Here is a 25308-nt window from a genome sequence, read left to right as displayed (position 1 = left end):
ACCAGGTTGTTAGAAAAAGAAACCACCTGGTTCCCACAAGTCAAGCATGCCAGATTTTTATGTCATTTTCCCTAACAAAGAAAATAACATCGCACCTTAATCAAGTTCTTAATATTCCACAGATCTACAGAGCATTCCCGTCACTTCAAATCTTACATCCTATATGGAGTGGAAATTAACAATACAGAGTACTACCACAAGTACAAAATATGATAAAAAGAGAAAATGTTCAATGAATATAGTTGTGTGCTTTTAATCCTTCCCATTACAGGTTTAATGCATTTCTTAGTAGGCGTTTGGCCACGATAATCAAATATTTTTCATTTTTTTTTTTGAATTTTTTTGAAGTTAGAGTTGAAGATGGAGTTGTGTTTGGTCATAATTTTTGTAAATAATATTTAATTTTAAGAATGTACAGAAAGTTAAAAAAAAAAAGTGAAAAACGGGTTTTAGGTGTTTTTCAAATTCCAAATACAACTTAAAGTTGTATTTTAAATTTTTCATGACTAAACAATGATTTTCAAATAAAGTGAGAATTTTCCGGGAAAAAAAATGAAAAATTCTCATGGCCAAAACGGGTAAATAAGAAGAGCTAGTACTAACATTACTTTCTTTTTTATTTAAACATAAAAGAAAGAATTTATTTAATTTTATATTAGATGAAAATTTACATAGATTTGTTAGTGGAAGGATGAGAAGTCCAACACAATGAGCATTTATCCGGTGATTAATAATTAGAGATATACATTTATACAAAATTTATTACTTTAAGAACATCTTTATTTTTTAAAATAGTCTAACTCAGCATGACTAGTACACATATTCTTATTCCACTCTATTTAGCATAAATAATAATACAATCTCGTATAGTGTAATGCAAATATTATTTAAAAATAGCAAACCAAACATTATGTTAAGTAATGTGACAATTAGTTTTCCTTGCACAACCAACCAAATTCAATATTTTATACGAGCTATACAGGATTAGTTATCATCATATAATTAAAACACGAGGAACCAACCTACCCCCAAGGTTAAGAGCCCGTTTGGATTAGCTGAAAAAAAGTGGCTTTTAAGTCTTTGAAAGTTATTTTTATAAATAAGCAGTTACGTGTTTAGATAAAAGTGCTTAAAAGATTTTTAGAATTAAGGGTAGTATTGGAATTAAAATAAAATATAAGGGATAAAAGGGTAAAGTTATTGGTCAAACCAAAATGACTTTTAAGCCAAAAAAGAAGAAGTTGGGGTTGAACAACTTCTTGGTTTTGGCTTATTTTAAGCACTTTTTAACTTAATTTAAGTTGTTGTCTATTTTTACCAAACACTCAAATAAATTAAAAATGACTTATAACCTGGTTTGACTAACTTATAAGCCAATCCAAACGGGCTCTAAATTAGTTTAGCCAGGATTAAGGGACAAAACCAAATTTTGCTACTAGTAATTACAAATCACAAAGATTGGTACCGAAAAAGAAAAATACCCATTTAATTAGAACAGTATTTTATATTTAGAGATTAGCGGTTTCACATATATTCCTCTTCACTCTATATTTTGTGTATCATCATCATCATCTCTGTACGTTTTTCTATCTATCTATCATATCAACAATCTCTCCGATTTAAGAAGGAAGTTCTAGAATCTTCTATTTCTACAGCCATGGCTTCCGAGAATTTCAGCGACAAAAACGCTGTTTTTCGGAAGCTCAAATCCAAGCCTGATAACAAGGTTCCTCTTTTATATTTTTTTTGATTGATAATATTGAGATCTGTTTTAGATCTGTTATGAGTAACTTTGATTTAATTTGAATTTTTATTTTGTTGTTATTTAGATGTGTTTTGATTGCAATGCTAAGAATCCAACTTGGGCATCTGTGACGTATGGCATCTTTTTGTGTATTGATTGTTCCGCTGTTCATCGTAGCCTTGGCGTTCACATCAGTTTCGTTAGGTAATCTTTTTTTTTTTAAAATAAAATTTCTAGTACTATTATTTTGGCTTAATGAGCTGATTTAATTGCTTTTTAGGTTTAATATGGTTAAGTTGTTAGTGATAATATGTTAAAAGCTGTGACTTTGTGTAACTTAGACACTGGTGAAATGTTCTTAAATAATATGGTAACATTCACTTATATTATGATATATTTGTGGTTTTGATCTATGTTGCTCGGACTCTTAAAAAGGGACGTCTGGTGCGTGTTGGATTCTCCAAAAATAGTGCATTTTTGGAGGATACGAGCGGCAACATTTTTGGAGAGTCTGAGCAACTTAGGTTTTGGTAGATATGAATTACTTGTGTTGTTCAATGTTTCGATTTAAATATTGGAAGATGACAGTTTTTTATGAGTAGTTGTGAGAGAATCTAAGTTATAGATTAAATTGTGGGCAGTATTCTTATGGACTTAATTAGTTTTCCGATTGATGCAAGGCCTTGCCTGTAATAAAATAAATTGGTCAAAATCATATATGCTACTACCAATGAAATCACAGTATGATAACCATATGAGTTTATTATTCTATTTCACTCCCATGTTTTTTGGTACATTTCCATTTTGGTTGGAAAAGAATAAAAGAAAAAAAAAAAGAGAACAAGGAAAATGACTGGCTAATATTATTGGTTTTGGAACACTAAGACGAGTTTTTGGAGCAAATTACAGGATATTCCATGGATTGTCACACGGCTTATTGATAGATCAATAAAACGAACGATAATAGTAAAAAAAGTTTAACAGAAGTCAGGTTTATAGTTATTAAGGGGGAAGGTTGTTGGAGATGGGGAATTATGACTTAGATCAGGATGTGTGGAAGAAGAAAGGGAAGCAGCGAGACCATTACTCTATGATTTAGTGGAACTCAACGCCTAAAACTTCTCAATATGTACAATTAAGAATGAATAATATATTGATACTAATGAGGCGATGTCTTGAGTAATTTGAAGAACATTGGGGGGGGGGGGGGGTCCTTTCTTACTTGCTGATAGAGATGGTCTCCCCAAAATATCCCTCAAAATCTGGAATACTATACCCCAAGCTATCTGGTGGACAGTCTGGAAAGGAAGGAACAACAAAATCTTCCAAGGCAACTAGCGAAGCATACTTGGCCATAAGTTAGAGCTTTTTCTTTGATAGTTTTTTTTTGGTGCAAACTGGTACTTTTACAGGATTCAGAATTGTTGTTAGACATGAGAGAGAAATTGCACAACTCGTAAGTTGCAACTACATTTTGACACACTAGCTTACTGCTTATTCAATTTTAATACAATACCTTATCTTTTATCAAAATGTTAAAAACTGCTAGAGCATAAGGCTGGATGAAAAGAAAGGATATTAAGAGACAAATGGAGTAAAATGTAGTGTCTTCCGGAGACTACATCCAATTAGTCAGGGAAACTTGGAATGTTTTGATAAAGTCTTGCTTGTTTTTGCATTGTTCCATAAATAACCTCACAAAGTTGGTGCCACTTCTTATTTTCCCACTATTTCAGAAATTACCCCTTTCACATGTTAACTTCTGTTGTGCCAACTCTGCCGGTCCAGATTATGATGGCCATGAGGAGTAAGATATTGAATATCTTTGCCGTCTTGTTGGGATTGCTTGAAAAAGCAAGCAGGGAGTGATGTGGAAGGGAGATTTCAGTTCATGTCTTTTTTTTTTTTTGGATAACCGTGGTGTCCGTACCAGCTATCGCCGGTCAGTTCATGTCTTTGGTCACCCTTGGTTAAAGAAAGGGAGAAGAGTAGACTAACTGTCGGGAGAAGAGTAGACTAACTGTCAGTTGTTCGGGTTTGTTGGTTAAGATGTTGGTGGCTGGATGATAGGATTTTTTTTTCTTTACTCTATTAGGGTTGGGGAATAGGGGTTGATGTAGTCAAGCAAGAATAAGAGTAAATCTTCTGCTGTTGCTCTGTCATATTATTATTTTTATTTCCATTTACTAAGAAGCTGAGTTTTGCAGATCGACAAATTTAGATTCGTGGACCCCAGAGCAGTTAAAAATGATGTACTTTGGTGGAAATAACCGTGCTCAAGTTTTTTTCAAGCAGCATGGATGGAACGATGGAGGCAAGACTGACTCCAAGTATACCTCAAGGGCTGCTGACTTGTATAGGCAGTTACTCTCAAAAGAAGTTGCTAAAAGTAATGCAGAGGATGCACAGGTTCAAAAAAGTACTGCAGAGGATGCAGGTTTGCCAGCATCCCCTGTTGCTTCTCAGGCTGCCAATGGATTTCCTGATATTAAGACTAGTGAACCTTCAAAAGAAACATCTTCATTGAAGGACGAAAAACCCGAGCTTTCTGCTTCACCCAAAGCCTCTCAAGCTGTTACAGCCTTTCTTAAGAAACCTACAGTTGCGAAGAAAGCTGGGAAGTCTGGTGGACTTGGAGCTCGCAAACTTACTAAAAAGGTGCATATTAGACTTACAACTTATGCTTTGAAATTACGTGAAATTCCTGCATCATGCTTAATTGAACACTCCCCCGAAACAAAAAAAATTATCCCTGCTGTTTTAAAAAGTTTGTCCTAGTGATTTTTGGTTTCCAATCTATTGACCCTTTGCCATGTACAGCCAAGTGAAAGTCTCTATGAGCAGAAGCCTGAAGAACCGCCTGTTCAAGTTTCCTCCTCCAATGCCGCAAATAATGCACCAACTGTTGGTTCATCATTTCCGTCTCGTTTTGAGTACACAGACAATGTCCAACCTGCTGAGACGAGTTCTGGAGGCCGTCGCGTTCTTAACCATGTGGCCCCTCCAAAGTCCACTAGCTTTTTTTCAGATTATGGGATGGATAGTGGTTTCACAAAGAAGACAGGTTCCAATTCTTCAAAAGTTCAAGTGAGTTCTTATCCTAGCTTTTATTTTCCCTGATCATCCAGGATTTTGTTAAAGCTGATTCAGTGAAATCTTTATCATGTATGTTATTTATATGCCAAGTTTAATGGAAGGAGAAAGGTGAACATTATTGTGTTGTGTCTGACTGTCTTTGGTTTCTATCATATTGAGCCTTACAAATATTGAGATCTTGGTCTGATGTTCCTTGTTACGGATCTCATTGCACCAGTTATGCTTTTGGTCTATCTGGATCCGATTCGATGCCATTCAAGCCTGTTTTGCGCAGTACATATATCACCCCCCCCCCCAACCCACACACATACACAAAAACACACACACACAAAGGGAATTATTTGGATCTCCAAACTGATAGGCCTTTGTGACTCTTGGTGGTCTTGAGTTTTTGGATTCACCAACTATTTAGAAATTGGTGAAGCCGTTTGAAATTTGTTTTCATCCTATTTGGAGCGACCTGGATCATTAACTAGTAACGCCCTGTTCTTTTGGAGCTTTGGACACTTCCTAAGCTATTATTTTTATTTATGAAATTCCCCAAGTGCTCCGGAGTATATACTTATTCCACGACCTTCCCTCCAGCAAATTTCGGCATCTCAAGGGTTGTCAGTGTATATCTAGCTTTCTGGAATATCAATAAAGATTTAATTTTCATCCTAAACTTTTGGTACCTCAAGTTTCTAGTGTTTGGTTACTTGTTAAAACATTTCAGGTATTATTTTGGATGTTTCTATCTGTGATTAAGGTTCTTGCTTTTATTTTTGCATAATTACTTTTGGATGTTCTATCTGTGATTATGTTCCTTCTCTCTCTCAGTTCTTTTTCTCCTGATTTGTCTGTCAGTTGTTTAGTTGTGATGTTTGTGTAACATTAAGTTTTTCCTTCTTTCTGCCTCCTGATCTTCATCCAGTTCTATTCAGCTGTTTTGCCTTATTTGTTTGCATTATACTCTAATCAGATCGAGGAAACTGATGAAGCAAGGAAGAAGTTTTCTAATGCCAAATCCATTTCATCTGCTCAATTCTTTGGTGATCAGAGTAAAGCTGAAATGGAAGCCTCAGTTTCTCTACAGAAATTCTCGGTATGCTTGCTTATTACACACCTCCCAGTTTACGTGGCTTATTTTGACAATCTTTTAGAGTGACATTTGACGTCATTATCGCAGTTTAACTAACAATAGAGTAAACATTTATAAACTAGGATAGAATTGATATCAACTAATTAAATTTAATGTTCCAAAATACTAAAGAAGTCGCGTTTATATTTTAATCATAAATACAAATATAGGTTAATAAATTTGGGACAAGGGAAGTATATAGTATACCCTTATATAGGTATGCCTACTGCTTTAGTAAGCATTGAATCCTTGAATTGCCTCTAATGCTGCCCTATATAAACATTTCATGATCGTTTTCAGATTCTTCTCCATCCCTAACTACTACAGATATTCCTCCTTTGCGGCAGCATATGTGCGTCAACTTGAATGGTATCTCTGAGTAAATTTTGCTGTGAGAGCTTCCTAAGTTTAACTTATTAGAAACCAGGATTTGGTTTCTGAACATGGTGAATACTTATATAGTTATATGGTGGCAGTAACTCTTCCCCAAGTCCCTGATGATCTCTCCAGACTTACTAAAGTTTCCGTGAGCCGCTAAATCCCTACTTAGGAATTTAACCCGATTCCCTTTCGTAATAAACACACAAGATATTGATCTGTTTTGCGGGAACGGGCCTCTTTTCGGTGGAGCATGTGCTTCTTTTAAGCCTCCTCTTTTTTTCTTCTGATCATTTGTGTGGTCACTTTTCTAGTTGCTTTTCAGTCTCTATCTGTACCTTTTTTGAGTACTTTTTGATTGCCAGTTTCTTTGGTGATTAAGAATGAAATCCTTTCAGCGTGTGGTTATTTCTTTCTGCCCGTTTTTGCTTTGCAATACTCGTGCAGAGAACTTTTAGGCTTTTCTCTTTTTTCTTTTATAATAATATTGGACAAAGATGCATATAGCTGATTAACTTGCTTGGGATTGAGGCAAGAGAGTAGATAGTGTTGTATGTATTATTGTGACTTGTTAGGCAGAGAATTCCGGTTCCGGTTTTCTTTCTGGTGATTGTTCACTGTTCCAGCAATCCTGTTCAGACAACTATTTGCTATTGCCGTGACTCTTCGTTATTTCTTGTTTTCCAAACAAGCAAACGCAAGTTGCTTCACCACCTAAGTTTTGAGGGTTTAATGCACTGAAGTTCAAGAGAAAATTACTTTTGTTGAATATTCTTAATAATTATGTCACAATAATATGGAACCGAAGATTAGAAACAAATTATTTCACATACTCAAACTCCTGCATAAGGAGCTTTCTTATATGTCGTTAACTACCTTACATCTTCTTGATGCTTTTCTAATGATATTTGATTACTTTACCGGGGGAAAAAAAAAAGGCCTAGACGTGATTTTACTGATCCTCTTCCTATTGGAACTCATTTCAGAGACCTCCTTTTAAAAAAATAAGAATAAATTCACAGATCATATTACAGACAAGTTGTCAATCATGCATCTGTAATGACTCAAAAATAGTGGATCTCTCTAACGTACTGCTAAAATAATCAACCCCTAGATTCTTCTAATAACTGCTCCATGGCTGAGTTTATTTTAGCAGATTCAACTTATTGTAATCTATAAATCCAATTGTTTGATGCAGCTAACAACAGTATACTATAATTAGGTTACTAACTTATTACCGTAGCTTGTGTGATGGTTTGAAATGTGTTTATGATGCATAATGGACTAATTGATGAAGTTTTGCTTGGGTTTCTATCTTTAAAACAAGATGAAGATGATATCACTATAATAAAGCTTATGTTTCACTTACATGAAGTTTACCTGAAAACTGAAGTAGCAAACACAGGCTCTAAAACATACTTTCTGCTCACTCTTTGTATTCATAGGGTTCAAGTGCCATTTCCAGCGCTGACCTCTTTGGTCGAGATGATGCAGCTTTAGACATCACCGCCGGGGAACTTATTAATAGGCTCTCTTTCCAGGTATACTGGCAATTTTAATACGCAACGCATTGCTTTTCACCAGTTTTTCCATGAAGGTGTTGACTGGATTTCTTTTCCAATTTCTCCTTTTTATTCTTCCAGGCACAGCAGGATATGTCCTCTATCAAAAATATTGCTGGGGAAACTGGGAAGAGGCTTACCTCCTTAGCATCCAATTTGATGTCTGATCTTCAAGACAGAATTCTGTGAGGAGACTCTGTGTTAAAAAATGAAACGGAGTTGACAACACCTAAATATTACTTGTAGAAGTGAAAAGAGTTCGACATTCTTTCAGAAGACCTAGAACACTAGGCTCTTGAGAAGCTGGTATCTTATTTTATAGTAGCTTATAGATGTCTCTTTAAATTTCCTGATGTATGTGTTTTTTTTTTTGGGAGGGTCTGGTTTTACTCTTTTTACTTGCCTAAGGCTCACAGAGGTTTGTGAGTTATATTTTGCTCTGTATTATGTGCTGTTAGAGCTGAAATAGAAATCACCGACTTGTAATCTTAGCAAAAATTATGTCTCTGTTGTGTGCACAACGTAGTGTAAGGTTCTCTTACTTTTCTTTCAGCCTAGCATATCCGGGAGTGGGGGAAGTTTATGGATTCCGAACTTGTCAAGGAAATCATAGTTCGTTTTAGTTGCTAGATTGCTGTTAAATATTTACATACATTTAATGAATTTCTGAAAACAAATATGGGGTTTATTAAAAGTATTAGGTGCATTCTAACCCGTACATGATATTGTAGCTCCACATCTGAGCATAATAGCTGAGTTAATACCATGTTTTTTGTCTGCATGTATATCAAGTAACAATCCCGCTACACACATTTCGTCTTAAAATTTTGGTCGTGAAAGGATTGGGAGATGACCAAAGAAATTACGCAGACGTGCTCATTTTAAGCTACTCTGAAATGAAAACACGCAAGAAGAGAAACCATGAAATTCGAATTCTCAAAAAGAAAAGAATGAAGTTGAAGAAATTTCACTAATTGAATTCAATATTTCATTCTTTCGTAAAAGAACTTGTATATCCTTGATGAATCGCATAACTGGGGAACCACATTTTAAACCAAACACTTTCTGTGTACTAAAGTGTTAATCCCATTTCTCATTACAACTATACACAATGGATATTGACTAAGTTTTTTTTTAATTAATAATATAAACATATAATTTGTTCATAAATGATTTTGGAGAAACAAGGGAAAATAGAATAAGGTTTAGTTATGAGTATGTATATTGACTAAGTATGTTTTGCGTTGTGCAATCACTGTTCTAAGAAACTCTTTTAGCAGTAGGAAAGTTACTTAGAGCCCGTTTGGATTGGCTTATAAGTTGCTGAAAACAGCTTATAGCTGTTTTCAGCTTTTTTGAGTGATTGACTGGCCAGTTTATAAGTCATTTTGTGCTTAAATTAAGCTCAAAAAAATAATTGGGCTTGTTTGACTTAGCTTATCTAAAGCAGTTTATAAGCCAAAAAAAATATAAGTTGGGCTACCCAACTTATTTTTTTTAGCTTATAGCCTGCTTTTTTTAAGCCCAACCAAACAGACTCTTAGGAGTAAACAAAGCTTCCTTGAGGATAGAAATAACAACCAATAAATTGTGAAGGAGAGTAGGTATGATGAAATGATGATTAAGCTAATGTTTGTGGGTAGTTTGATTGGTGGGATAAGAATAATAATTATCTCAGAATAAAATGCAGAATTATTTTATTTCACATTTGGTTATGGATATTAATTAATCACGGAATTATTTTATCTCACGTTTGTAAAAATGATGGAATTTCTATCCCACATGAAAGATGGATAAATAATCCAATGAAATATCCTTGTTCATTCCATCCGGCACCAAAGAACCCTTTGTTCAAATGATGAAGTCTACGTGACACTTGTCCTAACCTTTATTTTGGCCAATCCAAATCATTTAACATATTTTGATTTTGCCAACAAATGATTAATTAAAAACAAAGTAGTAGTTAAATTGACGTCGCACAAGCTAAAAGGGCCAGATATTCGAACAGTACAAGGACGCACCTTTACTTTACCAATACCAATTACTATTTGGACATGACTGATATCTGTAAACATTGGATATTTTTTTTTTTCAAAATATTTATTTGTCTTTGCAAAAGTTTTTTATTATAGTGAGAGATCAGGAAAAAGATATAAATAAAAAAAATTAAACTCACACATATATTTTGTGAGATTCCATCGATATGTTAGTGCTAAAATAAACACTTTGGCGCAGTCTATACATTTGGGCTCGTTCCTAAAATTTCAGTATTCTTGAAAAATCCAAAATGGCCGCTCAATTTTCCCTCCCATTTCAAATCTCTCCATTTTAATCTTCACAAATTCCTCAAATATTCACTTTCCAATTTTCCGCAATTTTTTTCCTTCATATATTCAATCTTTTCCCTCCAATCCATTCTTCAAATCCTCAATAAACTCAAAGCTCTAGCAAACCCTAACAACACCTTTCATTTCTCCTACAAATTCATCTCTTACAATTCGTTTTAATGAAAAATCATTACTCAGAAACCCTAGAAACTGACACTAAACCATTTAATTTAGTAGATTCTCATGAAACCCTAGATAAATCGAACAAATCAGAAGAGTTATATATGGAGGAAGAAGAATTGGATGCATCACCTGTTCGTACATACACTCCGTATTTCCAAAGCCGTTGGGCTCAACCTTGGGGTAAAGTCACTCATCCCAAGCCTCTCTATACACAAAAAACTGCACCCAAGCCTAAGGATGATGAGCCATCGCCTTCTGATTGGACACAACAAGCTGCTGCCAAGCCTAAGGATGACAAGCCATCGCCTTCTGATTGGACACAACAAGCTGCTAACGAGTCTATTGATGAGGAGCCATCGCCTTTTGATTGGACGGATGGATCGCCGGAAAATAAAGAATTGGCACAAGTTGAGCCTAAGTGGAATTTTTCTCATATAGATGAGGAAGCTAAGTCTATGCTGGTATTGGTCCAATTTTAATTTTTTTTTTTTTTTGCGTATGTGTATATGGTGTAAATGATTACATGTTATTTTCGTACTTGTTTGCTGTTGATATTTTGTTTTGTATATCCAATAGTGTTTTAGTATTACTAATTAAGTACGTAAAAACTGAAAATAGTGCTTGATCGTTGGAGCTAAGTTATATCAAATTCGAGAAATGATTACATGCTATTTTGGTACTTTTCTTTTGTGTTGATTCTAAATTATGGATTCTGAATCTAGAATAGTGATATTAGGTATTAGTAACTGCGTTCTAAATTTATATTTTGTACAATATTTAATGATTTCTTAATACAAATGCAAGGTTTAAATGAATTTCGTATTAGGTATATGTTAGATGAGATTTTGGTACTTTTGTTTTGCGTTGATTTTTTATTTTTTATTTTTATTCAGGGTGCAGGGCTTTCTAATTTGGGAAATACGTGCTTTCTAAATGCGGTTCTGCAATCTTTCATGCACACGGTGCCTTTGATTCAGGGCCTTAAGTCGAGTCATCATTCCACACCCTGTGATGGTAAGAAATTAATCCCGTTGTTCCATTTTATATATCTCTATTAGTACTATTTATAGAGTGAAGTAGTCTTTTTTTACTACTTTTTTTTCATACATCTTTTTAATTGTAGAAGATTTGACTTGTAATACTCTTATAAATTTTATTTGTGAAAAACTAAAGGAACTGATGTTCAAAAGAAGAATGTAAAATTGAGTAGTTCAATCCTCGTATTCCAAACGCTTTAATTTTGTTTTGAAACAAAGGTTAATAACTAACTCCGCCTTGCCATTGTTTTCAACCATTTGAGTTATGTTGTGTCTATTGGTCTAATGAATCTTCTTTGGTGGAGAAATTTAATCTCTCTCTCTCTCTCTCTCTCTCTATTCTTGAGGTTGATTATTAACTTGTCTGTATAACGATTGCAGGTTACCTGAAGGGTTTCTGTGTAATTTGTGCGTTGAGGAAGCTTATTGATGCTTCACTGTTTTCCGAGGCTGGTGTAGTCTCTCCCTGGAAATTTGTTAACAATTTGAACTGTATCCTTTTGAGTTTCTTATTTGTGATTTCTGGGAAAATATTTGCATTTCATACACACATAGATGCATATTTGTTTTTTCTGCTTATATATTTGTTACCCTAGATTCATCCTCTTATTGTTTATTGAGAACTTGTTCATATCATCAAATTTATCTGAAGTCCTAAGATGCATCAGTTCTTACCAAAATAGTAGAAAGATGACTGGTTTTGGTAAAACGCACACTATTGGTACATTCATTTCATTCCCTTTCTCTTATACATGAAAGTAAGAATCTATACCCCATTTCTGACCTGTTTTATTTAGATTATGTTAGCTGATCTGATCGGGTACTTCTATTAAATAGATCCGTTTATCACAATCAATGTTTAGTTCTGTACAAAAATAATTTACTGCTAATAACTAAATATTACATCAAATAATTAATTTTTAGTCAATTCTCTAATAAATTTCCTTTTTCAAATAGGGTTAATATTACTCTCCCTCGATTATTAGTAAATTATGATTTTGGTCCTTATTATATCTGATTAAGCACATATAACCTTCAATTAATTGAGATGTGTACTGTTGGTCTCTTTGCTAGTAAATATTCACACTTTACCATAATTGCTAACTGTTCCACTGCTTAATTACCCATATATTATGATAAGCTTGTGATTTTACTTCATATTTGATGGTAATATAGTTCTAAAAATAGTTCAAATATAACATACATTCTACATAAGGGGACTAAAAATACATACTTCAATTAGTTAAAGAGTAAACGTGGTTTGTCAAATATCACAAATTCACAAGGATCAAAATTAAAAATTTACCAATAACTGAGGGACTAAAAGTGTTATTATCCCTTTTAAATAAATGTAACTAATTTGAACATTCAATCAAGATAGGCCAGCTAGGTATGAAGGTTGTACAAATTCATTGCTTTGTTTGCAAATCTGTAGCTGTGGTTTCACTGCCATCCTTAACTTTGTGAAAAAACAGATTTTTCTTCCACTTTCCGTCGGTTCCAACAGGAAGATGCTCACGAGTTTCTACAGTGTTTTCTGGATAAACTTGAAAGACGTTGTGATGATTCAAGACCAAAAGACTGCCCAACTTTGGAGGCTGACAACATTGTGAAGCAGGCTTTTGGAGGTCGTTTAGTTAGCAAAGTAAGAATCAAACATTAGTCAATTCGTTGTGCCTTGTAAAAATCGCATTCACATATATGCTATGCTCTTAATTTTTAAATGCAAATGTGGAACTGATATTTTTACCCACACCTTTTTGAAATTGCAGTTGCGGTGTTGTAATTGTGGCCACTCTTCTAACACTTTCGAGCCTCTAATAGATCTGTGTTTGGAGATTGAGGATGTTGACAGCCTAGACACAGCTCTGGAGTCTTTCACAAAGGTTGAGAAAATTGAGGATTCAGAAATAAAGTTTACATGTGAAAAATGTAAGGAGCAAGTCTCCATTGAGAAGCAGCTTGTGCTGGATAAGGCCCCTTCTGTCGCTGCCCTTCATTTAAAGAGATTCAAAACAGATGGTTGTCTTGTTGAGAAGATTGACAAATATGTTTCATTTCCTCTGGAATTGGACTTGCATACTTATGCTGATAACAACCAAATCGATAATGTGAGTTCCTGTTTCTCCTTTGAGTCTATGCTAGAACTAGTTTTGCAGGGGTTCTTTTGGTTTTAGGAGATGAAGAGTAATTGCTAGTGCTTAAAAGTACAGTTTTAGAGGTAAATGTTTCCTGCCTGCAAGTTTTGGGATTCTTATACTGTATTTTTGTCAAAGAATTAGCTGATAGCCCTGGAGAAGTATTTTCGTGGGATGAGTTTAGAATTTTCTCCTTTATTTATGTTATATAGGGTATGGGGTCTAAGCAGGGTAAATGTTGTATACAGAATTTCACTAATTTTCTTTTTTAAGATCTTTCTTTTGTTTGCTTAATCTATTGAACAGCAAATGATTTTGAATTTTTCTTCTTGTGCACAGGAAGAAATGAAGTATGATCTTTATGCAGTTATAGTGCATATAGGATTTTCATACAGTTCTGGGCATTATTACAGCTTCATTCGCTCTGCTCCAAATGAGTGGTACAAATTTGATGACTCAAAGGTATATTGTATACTGCAAATGAATCTTTATTCTTTTTTTCATAGTTTTGTGTAGGATTAATCTGTTTTCTCCAGTTTCCTAATATTCTGGGGATTTCCAACTTAAGAACCATCTTGTTTTTCTGCCGCATTCAACATCTGTTCATCTTCACTTATTTTTTTATACAGAGTGACAGAACCGTTCCCTTACCATTATTATAGTAAGCATTATCTCACAGCTGTTTTCTTGGCCATGATTGTGAATGAAAATACTTTTACTTGATCAACAAAAAAAAGTTATGTTAGCAGTCTTGTTCTTCGATTTTATTACAACTGATGCTTCTTTTACTTTGGTTTTCATCATAGCTTTTTACTCGCATTTCTTTTAAATCATGTTCCGAAAGAACGATTTTACCCCTACGTTTGTGGGGTAGAGAGACTGTTTCCGATAGACCCCACTTGTGGGAGTATACTGGGTATGTTGTACAGAGTAACAGAACCCTGCAGCTCTCCTGGCATAAAGGGGGGCAAAACAAGCATTTATGATGAACTGATTTGATATCCGTTTGAACCTGATAGGTTGTTCGGGTTCGAGAAGATTATGTTTTGTCACAGGAAGCATACGTTCTATTTTACGCAAAGAGGGGCACTCCCTGGTTTTCAGATTTTATTGAAGGGCAAAAGCCCTTCATAGATCCGTCAATACGGAATACTTCTCCCAAGTCTGTCTTAGAGAATACAGATACTGTCTCCGCAACTTCTCCCCGTCTACCAAGTGCCCAGGCTTTCCGTGTGAAAGAATCCAATGGTTCTGCAAATGAGTCATCTCCCAATTCTCGCAACAAGGTTCAGGATAGTAAAGGAAAGGAAAATACGCAGATGATGTCTGCTCCTAGACCACCATTACGTGCAAGTAATATTCTGGATTCCAAGTCACCTGAATTGGATAAAGTGTCTTTACCTTCAGTACTCAAAGAAAACCGCAGTGCTCCGGACCCTGTTTCAACCAGCAGGACTCTATATATCACACCCGAAACACCACGTAGATCCCCAAGCCCAGAGATATACAGAGAAGATCCCCCAGGTAACCACATCTTCCACTTCTATTTTATTGTCAACTTTGTTGCCTATAGTGTTAACAGAGAAGCTTGTGCTAAACCATTGGTTTTTATTTGCAGATAATGATTACCATATTCCTCGTGGTCATCTAAGAACGACAGGCCAGGTATCTTGCAAAAAGCAACTGCAGAAGGAGCTAGAACAGGACATGGAAAGAAAGCAGGCGTGTTCTCTGATAAAGAAAAACATGCGTGGGTCTAGAGCCCAGCAATTACTAGCTGCAATGAGAGGCTCACAAAGTGAAGGTTCCGCTACCAAGAGGAGGAGAAGGATGGAAGTATCTCCAACTAGAGATGACAGTAATTCCACCAGTCGCCGAAGGTCTAGCTTTGGCTCTACGTTGCGTACTGCAATGGCTGGCAGCATGAGATAAGCTAATGGGCAAATACTAGTAATTTCTAACTGGAAACTCTGAACTAATGGAGTTATGGAATAGGGTCCTCCTACCAAGCACTAGGCATCTTGTATCCTCAAAACAAACACGGCTCTAGGTTGTTTTATAGATATTAGCTGTTTTTTGTTCATATTTCAGAGTTCCATTGTATAGTGCTGAGTAAGAGTTTTATGTTTTATTCTCTTGGGAATAATTATTACTCCCATATATCTAAGAACTTTGCGAGCTTTTGCAGTATGAACTTATTATCTACAGTGAACTTTAGTACATAGTAAATGCAAATGCTTTTGAACTATAGTACATAGTAAATGCCAATGCTTTTGAACTTTAGTACATAGTAAATGCAAATGCTTTCATTCATTTGTAATTTCTTGATTCATTGAGTTGAGGGGTGTAATACAAAATATGTGCTTAGTTGAGAGTTATTTTTGAGGTTCTCGGAATAAAACGTTTAGATCCAAGCGTCTTCAATGAACAAAGAGAATGGAGATCAGCATAATTCAGGCAACTTTTTTGGCTTCATTGTATGTTGTTCTTCTACATCATAGGTCACATAAAGCATTCTAAGTCATTTCTTGTTAATATCGAACAAATTATATTCCTGTTTCATTTGTCCTCTTCTTTAGCTCCAAAATTCTATATAAGGATCTGAAGGGCCTTGAGCAAATCCCTTCCCTTCTCCTTCAAAAAATAAATAGTTTCCCCCATTTCACTTAAAAAATGGATGTTATGGCTGGGGATTTAGAAGAGAACAACTTGTGGAAGAAAACACCAGATCAAGTTTTTAACTTTCAGCATTCACTCACAGGGTCATCAGATGTTCCTAAACATGTGCTTATTGTTATGGATGCATTGAAAGAATTCTCCATTGAGCCTCTTGAATGGGCTCTAAAAAATGTTGCCTTGAAATCATGTTGCAGAGTTACAATTCTTGGCATGATGCCCTGGCTCAATATTCCTCGTATATATACTTCCATGTTAAATCATTTCTGTACTTCTGACATGCAAGATTTTGTGTATCAAATAGGCAGATTGAACTGAATTTGGATGAGTCAAAATTAAATCATTTCTGTACTTCTGATATGCAAGATTTTGTGTATCAAATAGGCAGACTGAATTGAATTTGGACGAGTCAAAATGTTGCATTATTAATGGGTGGGTCGATGACCTGTTTAAAAGTTACTTGTCTTTGAAATGAACTAAACAATGGATCATAACCCAACCCGTTTAATTTTGTAACTACATTTTTTTAATATTCTTAATATTCCTTTAAGTATCTAATAATTTTGTTCTCCTTATGATGACTATATATAACATATTAAACAAAAACAAATGTCGTTTTAAAAATATTTTGACAAGATTTCTCATGGGTCAGTTTGAGCTGCGTATCAGACCAACTTTTAAATGAGTTAGATTTGACGGGTCAAAATGGGTTGAGTTAATAAATAGACGTGTCATCAACCCGCCCAAACTTGATAGATTAAGCTGATCATGTGTTCATGAACTAATTTTGCCACTCTATGCAAGATGATCATTATATATTTATGTGTTTTGCTTATTTTATAGTCTCCGCGAAGACATGGTCAGGCATCTGGAGTGTGGATTTTGAAGAACTTTCAATCATTAGAGAGAAAAGGGATCAGTGGAGAAGTGAATATGCCAAGTATCACAAAGTTCAATATTTAATTGACCTTTGTGAAAAATACGGGGTACGTATTATCATCATTCCTCTGAGCTGTCTTAATATTACTACTACATAAGATCTTGTTTAAATGAGTTCTTCCGGCGAGCTTAATTATTTTCTCATCAATTCATTTAGGTAGAACCAAAAATCAGAACTGAGATGGGTCATCCACAGAAATTGCTCGTGGTTGATCTAATCACTAGCCTTCAAGCAGCTCTAGTAGTATTCGACAGGTATTAGCAATATGACATTACTTGCCCCTGACCAAAAATAAAAAATAAAAAAATAAAAAGCTATTACTTGCCTTAATTTTTAAAAGACGAATTTCACTTATTATTATGGATAGTTACCTGTAATTACATGTGATAATAGTAATAATCTTTAACGTACGTTGTCAATGTTTTTAATATACTTAAAACATTGCAGGCACCACGACAAGAAAAATATACAATACTATGCAGAGAAAGTACCATATGATATGGTGGTAATAAACGAAGATGGAGAAGTGGATATGATCAAAGGAAGGTCTCAGAAAATTAAGAAAGCAGAAGAATCCCCAGCTTCAACGGAAACTGCAGCCACAAAACCGATGATATCTGGACAAATAATAAATTTTTTCAAGACAAAGTATTGTATATGTACAAGAATAAATAAATATATAAATACTTACTATAAATAGTTTTATATGAGCTATAAAAAAGAAAAGAAAAAGTGATACGTGTTACACCATCTATTGTAAACCGCAATAAAGAGAATGCGGCATCTTCAAGAGTCAATATCAGCATATTTTGCTATTATAATAAGGTGCAATTTCTCCCTTTCTTTCTTTTATCATTTTATTACTTGAGTTGTTAACTGGTAATTAAGATCTTCAGAATTAAAGCCAATAGATATTGAACAACTTTACTGAGACGGGGATTAAGAAATAACTTGACCAAGAATCTATTTTATGTTAAAGAAAAATTTATCTTTAATTGGGATTTTAATATTTATCGTTATTTAATTCAATTTTTATCAAGATATCTTGATAAATGAGTAATTTTTTTTTTTAAAATAGTAATTTGGTTGGTACTGCTATGCTAGAACAGCAGTTCGAATATATTATCTAATTGAGTTCTAATATTACCCGACTTAATTTATTTTATTTAATTTTATAAAAAACCCGACTCAAACTAAATCATGAACACTACCCTCATCTGCGCATGCATTGTTGTCTGGATCATATGGTCATATCTAGTGAGGATAGCTTGAAGACCAGTTCTTCTAGGTTCTGAATTTACTATATATTCAGTTGACGAAGCATTCGTATTGGAAAAAAGTGACCGCACTTTCTGACGATGATAAGAAAGTAAAAAAGAAAGTTGCAAAAAGAGACAGTTTGAATTGCGTTTACAATATCTCATTTATGTGCTCACATGGGGATCACTTAGCCACCTACTAGGGGACCAAATATTTGCCCATAACAATATGATCATTGGAATTTCATTTACATTTTTTTGGTAAACGGGTTTGATGTACCCTACTCTCAGGGGTGGTACAAGTCTCTTTTTTCTTCTTCTTTATCTTCAGTAAGAGTCTCAAAGAACTCTTGTAATTAATACACCATTTGTACAAGTAGTTGATATGTATTCAATGAAAATTTAAGAAATACGGATGATGAATAGTTTGATTCTTATTCTGAATATCAATATGAAAGTACATCAAGGATAATAATATTTGAAGTACAAGTAATCGATGCTACTTCAGTACTTAAGCATTTTATATATGCTAATGAAAATACATGCATGCATGCATTAACTAGAGAACAGGAAGCAAGGAAACAAGAAAAGATAGTCCTATTTGTTATTGATTCTTTAAGATTCAGTAGAAGAAATTATGAAATTCAAGGAATGTAGCCACCATGACCACCACCTCCACCACTTCCACCACCCCCTCCATACCCACCTCCATGTTCACCTCCACCACCATATCCCCTTCCTCCTCCTGAACCACCGCCACTGCCACCAGCGTGTCCACCACCGTAAGCTCCTCCTTCGCCACCATATCCCCCTCCTCCTCCTGAACCACCACCACCGCCACCGGCATGTCCACCTCCATATGCTCCTCCTGCCCCACCACCTGCACCTCCACCACTTCCATATCCACCACCTGCAGCTCCTCCTGCACCATAGCCTCCTCCACCACCTCCTCCATGACCGCCTCCCCCTCCATATCCACTACCAGGTAAACCTCCTGCTCCTCCATAGCCACCACCACTTCCTCCCCCTTCTCCGCCTCCATAACCGCCTCCAGGAACACCTCCCGCACCATAACCACCACCACTACCACTACCACCTCCTCCACCACCACCATATGCGCCTCCATGTTCTGCACCTCCGCCATATCCACCGCCACTTCCTGCTCCTCCTCCACCTCCATATCCTATACCATGTTCACCACCTGCACCATAACCACCTCCTCCACCATGGCCACCACCACCACCTCCTCCATATCCTCCTCCATGCTCTCCACCAGGTACATAGCCAGCACTACCCCCACCATTACCACCACCTTCACCACCACCTCCATATCCACCATGATCAACCATACCTCCATAACCACCACCACCTCCAGAACCTCCACCTCCACCACCTCCATATCCCCCAGCTCCACCAACTCCATAACCTCCTTCTGAACCACCACCATAGCCAAGACCTCCCTCTAGAGTAAGGAGGGCTCTAGAAGAAGCATAACATATGGTTGCACTAAGTAACACAAGAAAAAGAACACTAGAAATCTTATGATAAGCCATGGAAGAATGTTTGTCAATTCCACGACTTTGGTGTTAATATGCAAACGATTATACCTATTTATAGACATACGCTCCCCCCGCCCCCCCCCCCCCCACAAAACACACACACACACACACAAAAAAAAAAAAAAAAAAAAAGAAGAAGAAGAAGAAGAAGAAAGCATGTTGTTGTAGGGGGATGGTCCAAAACCGTGTCAAAGAGTGGTTGAGCACATGCAAGAAGAAATTTTTGCTACCCCCACTATATGCAATCTGCACAAAAATACGCACCGAATTAAGTGGAATAAAGGGAAAGGAAGACAATACTATAAATGATCACTTCTTGCACTAGTAGACTACAGTAGTGTGCTTTTGCTGGCATCCACAACTTTGATTATTACTGGCATTCACAGCCCAATTCGTCCCTGTTTGATGATGAAGTTCAATCTATCCAATTCAAACCATTTTCAGACTATTAACCAAATACTAGTTCGTTCATATTTCATTTTAGTTATATATTGATTGGGTACAAGTTTGATTTTTTTTCCCTTTAAATTTGTGCTTTTAGACATTAGACATACCATGATATTTGTGTGTGGCTAGCTATTTTAGACATTAGACATACCATGATATTTGTGTGTGGCTAGCTATAAAATCATATCATGAAAAGTAAAATGAGAAGTTTAAAGCAGGAAGGAATTAGAGATTTAGAGTTTATATGGATTCATTCAGTAGCCTCAGCTTAAGACAATAATAGCTGGGTAAAAAATTAGAATACAACAAATTTCCTATAGTTTCATCCCTATGTAAAGAATGGAATACCGATTTCTTTCACCCTCGATATAAATTAAATCCCGATTTGTATTATACGCTTACAAGTTTAACGTGTTAGGACATCCTCATTAATTTACTACAAAATATGAGACACACACTCAAGATTGTTAATACATATATATTTTTAATTTTCCTTTAATTAGACAATACTTCATTTTTTTTAATTTTTTTTTATCTACAGGCCATCGATTTATGTCATGTTCTTATCTTTTGAAGCTCTCATTGAAGGGATAAAAAGAAGTGTTGGGAGAGATGAAGAGTAACGAGTAGTTTACACCAATTTCATTTCAGTGGTGCCAAAACAAAAATCCACACCCCCCCCCCCCTCCCTCTCCATCCCTCACCCCCCAAACTATACAGTTATTGATAAAATCTGGTGTATCGCGCATAGCATATACTATCTCCGTTTTAATTTAAATGTGTTTCAAAAAAAGATATTCGTCTTGAATAGATTAATATGGAAAGTAGGACAATTAAATTGAAATCGAGAGACTATATATTCCCCTGTCTTCATCGCTACTCCCTCCAGCTCAATTTATGTGAAGGTGTTTGACTGAGCACGGAATTTATAAGAGAAAAAATAAATAGTTTTGAAACTTGTAATCTAAAATAAGTCATAGAAGTTGTTGTGGCTTAATGAATTAAGGTAAAATGAGAAACTTGAAGATAATTATTACTAAATATAGATATATAGGTGTCATTCTTTTTGAACTGAACGACTAATAAAAGAGTGTATTGTAAATTGGGACAGAAGGAGTAATATATTTGTACAGGTTTGAATATTTAAATCCTAATTATAAAAAATAAATTAATCTAGTTACATTTTTACTATATTAGAAGAGCCAGTCGATCAGTGGATGGACATGGCTGCTTCTTGCCAATTACTTTCAAATTGAGGGCATGATTGACTTTTGAGAGCATCACATTTTCTTTCTACTTACTTCTAATCTCGTCAAGATCATATTTTCATTATTTTCTTCAATAAATAATGTGTTAATAAATATTTAGAATATTTTATGTGTATTAATAAAAACACAAATAAATTACATGTTGAAAGTGTAGGAAATTATTAGCATAGTCCGTATATTTTATTAGGTTAATTCCGTTCATTTCTTATTACTCCCTCCCCCATCTTTACTTGTCATTAAAGGTGTCAACCGGTTCCAACCGGAACCGGTTATGGAACCGGTTAAGGAACCGGCCGGTTCCGGTTAAAAAACCGGAACCGCTTAACCGGAACCACTTAACCGGTTCCGGTTTACCGGTTTTAAACTCCAAACCGGAACCGGTCCGGTTTGGAGTGTTTAAAATTTTTTTGTTTTGTTTTTTGTATTATATATATATATTATAGTATTTATTTGTATATTGTAGGTATATTTACATATGTTATACAACTTTATAATTAAAGTTTAAATATTTATCGACTAATGACCTAACAAGAAGTCAAGAATACTGAGAATAGTGTTTTTCGTATACATATATATATAACTTACATATACTTATATATATGTATAACTTAATATATATACTATATATACTTATATATAGTATATACTATATATACTTATATATGTTTAAGTATACTATATAACTTAATATACTTATAAGTATATTCTTAGTATATTTTAGGTATATTCCTAACTTAATAAAAGTAAAAATATGAACACAAGTAAATAGAAGTAAGCTCAATGAGCCATATTTTTATTCATTCTTGGATAACATTTATTTGCAAGTTGTATTTTTTTAACTTGCAAATAATACATGAGTTGTACAAAAATAGTAGAATAATAAAATCACCAATTTTGAACCATTTCGTTAATTTCCCCCATCATATTCGGTCATGGAAATATCTTCAAAGTCTTCCATTTGGTCCGGTCCACTAGCTATCAAATCTTCAATTTCTTCCTCTTCGCCTTCCTCCACTTCTGAGTTTTGGTTGCGTCGCTCCGATCTAATCCAATCTCGAATGCACACTAGTACTTGCAAGCTAAAGCCGGATAATGAATGTCTATGGTCTCCAATTTCTTTGTCTTCCTTGGCTAAATGCGCTCTCCGAAGCCACGGTTGATACTTGAACCGTAAGGATATCTCGAGCCATTCTTGAAAGTACCGGATAGCTTGCCTTGTACTTCTTCCACCATGCTAAGACGTCCACCTCATCCGGTTGGTTGATATCTACATTTGGGTGCATCAAATAAAAGTTATATTCATCAAAGTTTGCAGTAGAAGAAGAAGTTGGCTGTGAATGTAAAACTTTTAAACCCGACAAGCCCTTTTTGCTACTTTGAGAAGTAGTAGGGCGTGGAGCAACAGGTGTTGCACGTTCTTCCAAACTAGAATAATGAGTAAAAACTTTTCTAAACTCATCATCTATAGCGAGGTCGGCTTCAGCTAAAGATGGTTGAGTTCCCGCTTCAATTTCTAAAAATGTATAAATTTGACTAACCAAATTTTTAGTATAAGACGATTTTAAACAAGGATTTAAAAGGGAACCCAATATAAATAAAGTTGGGATGGAAAAAAATACTTCTTAAATTTGATTATCATTTCAAAAATAGCCGCTTGATAACCGGGTTTATGTTTATACTCTTGTAAAACTCTAGCTATTTCCGCTAAGTAGGCTAAAATTCCGGTTACCGTGGGATAAAATTGTCTAGAAAAAGCAAGAGTTGCATTATAAAAATTTTCTAAGAGTTCAATACATTCTTTAACATCTTCCCAATGCATAAAATTTAACCAATCCTGACTATCGGTATTATATTTGTTGTGAACTTGTTGTATGGGAATCCTATACTCATATGCTTGTTGTAGCATAACGTAAGTGTAGTTCCACCTAGTCTCAATTTCTATTTGAATTTTCCTAGGTCTAAGGTTATTTTCCACACAAGCATTCTTAAAATCTCTAATTCTTCCCCTATTAGCATTACAAAAAGAAACGCAACAGCATTTCTAACTTTTTGAACAGAATCATCAAAATGCACAAGACCATCTTTAACAATTAAATTTAAAATGTGACAACTACATCTTACATGAAAAATATTTTTAGAGGAGGGTTTATTTCTCTTTTTAAAGACCAAGCTGCCTTTGTATTATTAGAAGCATTATCTAAAGCAATACAAAGTGTTTTTCTATAAATGTTAAAAAATCTCATAATAGTAGACATTGAATCGGCTAAAAAATTTCCATCGTGACGACCTTTTCCTTCGTCATATAAAAAAGCTATAATTCTTTTTTGCATAACCCATTATCATCAACCCAATGACATGTAATAGCAAAAAAATCTAAATGGTTAATACTAAGACCCAAATCGGTAAGACAAACATTACAATTTAAAGAATTAAATACGTGGCGCAAATAAAATCTATATTTTTTAAACAAATCTATAACATCGGCTCTACAAGTACTTCTAGGAATACCCTCAAATAACGGATTATAACAACGTTGAATGTAAGTAACAAACCCCAAACCCGAGGGAAAGGAAAATGGTAAACAATCATAAGCTACCATTTTAGCTATTTCTACGCGTTCTTTTTCTTGTCATACTTAAAATTTCTACCGGTTCGTGGGTCTATCGTCATTTGAATCCCCCACATTTGAACCCGTTTGCTCTCCCCAAGCATCCATATGTTTGGTTCTCATATGAGAATTTAGTGTACCCGTTCCACCATCCTTACCGTTCCTTGCTTAAAACTAAATACTTGTCCACATATGTTACATGTAGCCGATTGGCTTTCCTATTCTTAGTCATAAATTTCCAAATTTTAGCCGTTGGCTTACGAGTTCTAGGCGGTTTGTCTTGTGTATGTGATTGTGCGGGGACATGTATCTCCTATGGGATTTTCAGGGGGTTGTGTTTCATCATCATCATTTAAGTCTTCATTAAAAGTGTCGGTAAAATGTTGTTGCATTGCCTCATGACCTAAAAGTGGATTATTTCCACCAACATCAATACCTACATTAGGTGTTTCTTCCACAAATGTTTCCTCATTAAGCGCACCCCAACAATACGACTACTACTACCGGCACCACGTCTTAATCTCTTTGACATTATTAAATAGAATTAATTTAAATCACAATCAAATAAATCACAAGAAAATAAATTACAACAAATTAAATTGCGTAAATTAAATTGCTAGAATTAAATTGCGAAAAATAAAGATAGAGTTGGAACGAAGGTACCAAATTGCCGGATTAATTTCCAACAAAGTCAAGGCGGCTAGAATTGCAAATCCACCAAAGCTACTTCGGATTGTTGCAAAATCACCAACTCCACCAACAATATTATAATTGCAAAATTAATAATTGAAAGTTGAAACTATAATAAGACTTTGTGGCTAGTTATTGCAAAATAATTATAATTGAGAGATTGAGATTTGAGAGAAAGATGAAGAAGAGTGAATTGGTGTGAATTAAAATGAAAATGAAGAAGGGTTTATATAGGGGTGGGGGATGGGTTAAAGTGTTAAAAAAAAAAATTTGGGG

At 34.9% G+C, this 25308-nt stretch overlaps 3 protein-coding genes across 5 annotated transcripts; 2 read left to right on the top strand and 1 right to left on the bottom strand.

Annotated features, from left to right (window-relative positions):
* Positions 1-1511: 1511 nt before the first annotated feature.
* LOC132030203 (probable ADP-ribosylation factor GTPase-activating protein AGD9) lies at positions 1512-8452 on the top strand. 3 transcript variants are annotated; one of them, XM_059419728.1, is made up of 8 exons: positions 1517-1726; positions 1830-1948; positions 3952-4402; positions 4565-4831; positions 5802-5924; positions 7784-7879; positions 7982-8124; positions 8377-8452. In XM_059419728.1, exons 1-7 carry the CDS (start codon positions 1658-1660, stop codon positions 8087-8089), a joined length of 1233 nt encoding a protein of 410 aa, XP_059275711.1. In that variant the 5' UTR covers positions 1517-1657; the 3' UTR covers positions 8090-8124; positions 8377-8452. The 3 variants fall into 3 exon arrangements, 2 of the variants coding, with proteins under 2 accessions (XP_059275711.1, XP_059275710.1); XR_009408006.1 differs by lacking the exons at positions 7982-8124; positions 8377-8452 and adding an exon at positions 6261-6339 and having other exon boundaries at positions 1512-1726; positions 7784-7880; XM_059419727.1 differs by having other exon boundaries at positions 1519-1726; positions 7982-8407.
* A 1639-nt stretch (positions 8453-10091) lies between these two features.
* Positions 10092-15775, top strand: LOC132030202 (ubiquitin carboxyl-terminal hydrolase 21-like). The gene is made up of 8 exons (XM_059419726.1): positions 10092-10871; positions 11304-11424; positions 11829-11939; positions 12923-13092; positions 13220-13558; positions 13925-14047; positions 14605-15109; positions 15204-15775. The coding sequence occupies exons 1-8, from the start codon at positions 10407-10409 to the stop codon at positions 15515-15517; spliced, it is 2148 nt and encodes a 715-aa protein (XP_059275709.1). The 5' UTR covers positions 10092-10406; the 3' UTR covers positions 15518-15775.
* A 3101-nt stretch (positions 15776-18876) lies between these two features.
* Positions 18877-20069, bottom strand: LOC132030200 (glycine-rich cell wall structural protein 1.8-like). Its single transcript, XM_059419725.1, has one exon. The coding sequence runs from the start codon at positions 20011-20013 to the stop codon at positions 19105-19107; it is 909 nt and encodes a 302-aa protein (XP_059275708.1). The 5' UTR covers positions 20014-20069; the 3' UTR covers positions 18877-19104.
* Positions 20070-25308: the final 5239 nt, after the last annotated feature.

This window comes from Lycium ferocissimum, chromosome 9 (assembly GCF_029784015.1).
Source record: "Lycium ferocissimum isolate CSIRO_LF1 chromosome 9, AGI_CSIRO_Lferr_CH_V1, whole genome shotgun sequence".
Classification (NCBI taxonomy): Eukaryota; Viridiplantae; Streptophyta; class Magnoliopsida; order Solanales; family Solanaceae; genus Lycium; species Lycium ferocissimum.
The sequence above is the reverse complement of the archived record's forward strand: the minus strand, read 5'-3'. Positions and strand labels throughout refer to the sequence as shown.

Coding starts and splice junctions, on each gene's coding strand:
- LOC132030203 (XM_059419728.1), top strand. CDS start 1,658: ATGGCTTCCGAGAATTTCAGCGACAAAAACGCTGTTTTTCGGAAGCTC. Junction 4,832..5,801: donor CCAATTCTTCAAAAGTTCAA/GTGAGTTCTTAT, acceptor TACTCTAATCAG/ATCGAGGAAACTGATGAAGC. Junction 7,880..7,981: donor TTAATAGGCTCTCTTTCCAG/GTATACTGGCAA, acceptor TTATTCTTCCAG/GCACAGCAGGATATGTCCTC.
- LOC132030202 (XM_059419726.1), top strand. CDS start 10,407: ATGAAAAATCATTACTCAGAAACCCTAGAAACTGACACTAAACCATTT. Junction 10,872..11,303: donor AGGAAGCTAAGTCTATGCTG/GTATTGGTCCAA, acceptor ATTTTTATTCAG/GGTGCAGGGCTTTCTAATTT. Junction 14,048..14,604: donor ACAAATTTGATGACTCAAAG/GTATATTGTATA, acceptor TGAACCTGATAG/GTTGTTCGGGTTCGAGAAGA.
- LOC132030200 (XM_059419725.1), bottom strand. CDS start 20,013: ATGGCTTATCATAAGATTTCTAGTGTTCTTTTTCTTGTGTTACTTAGT.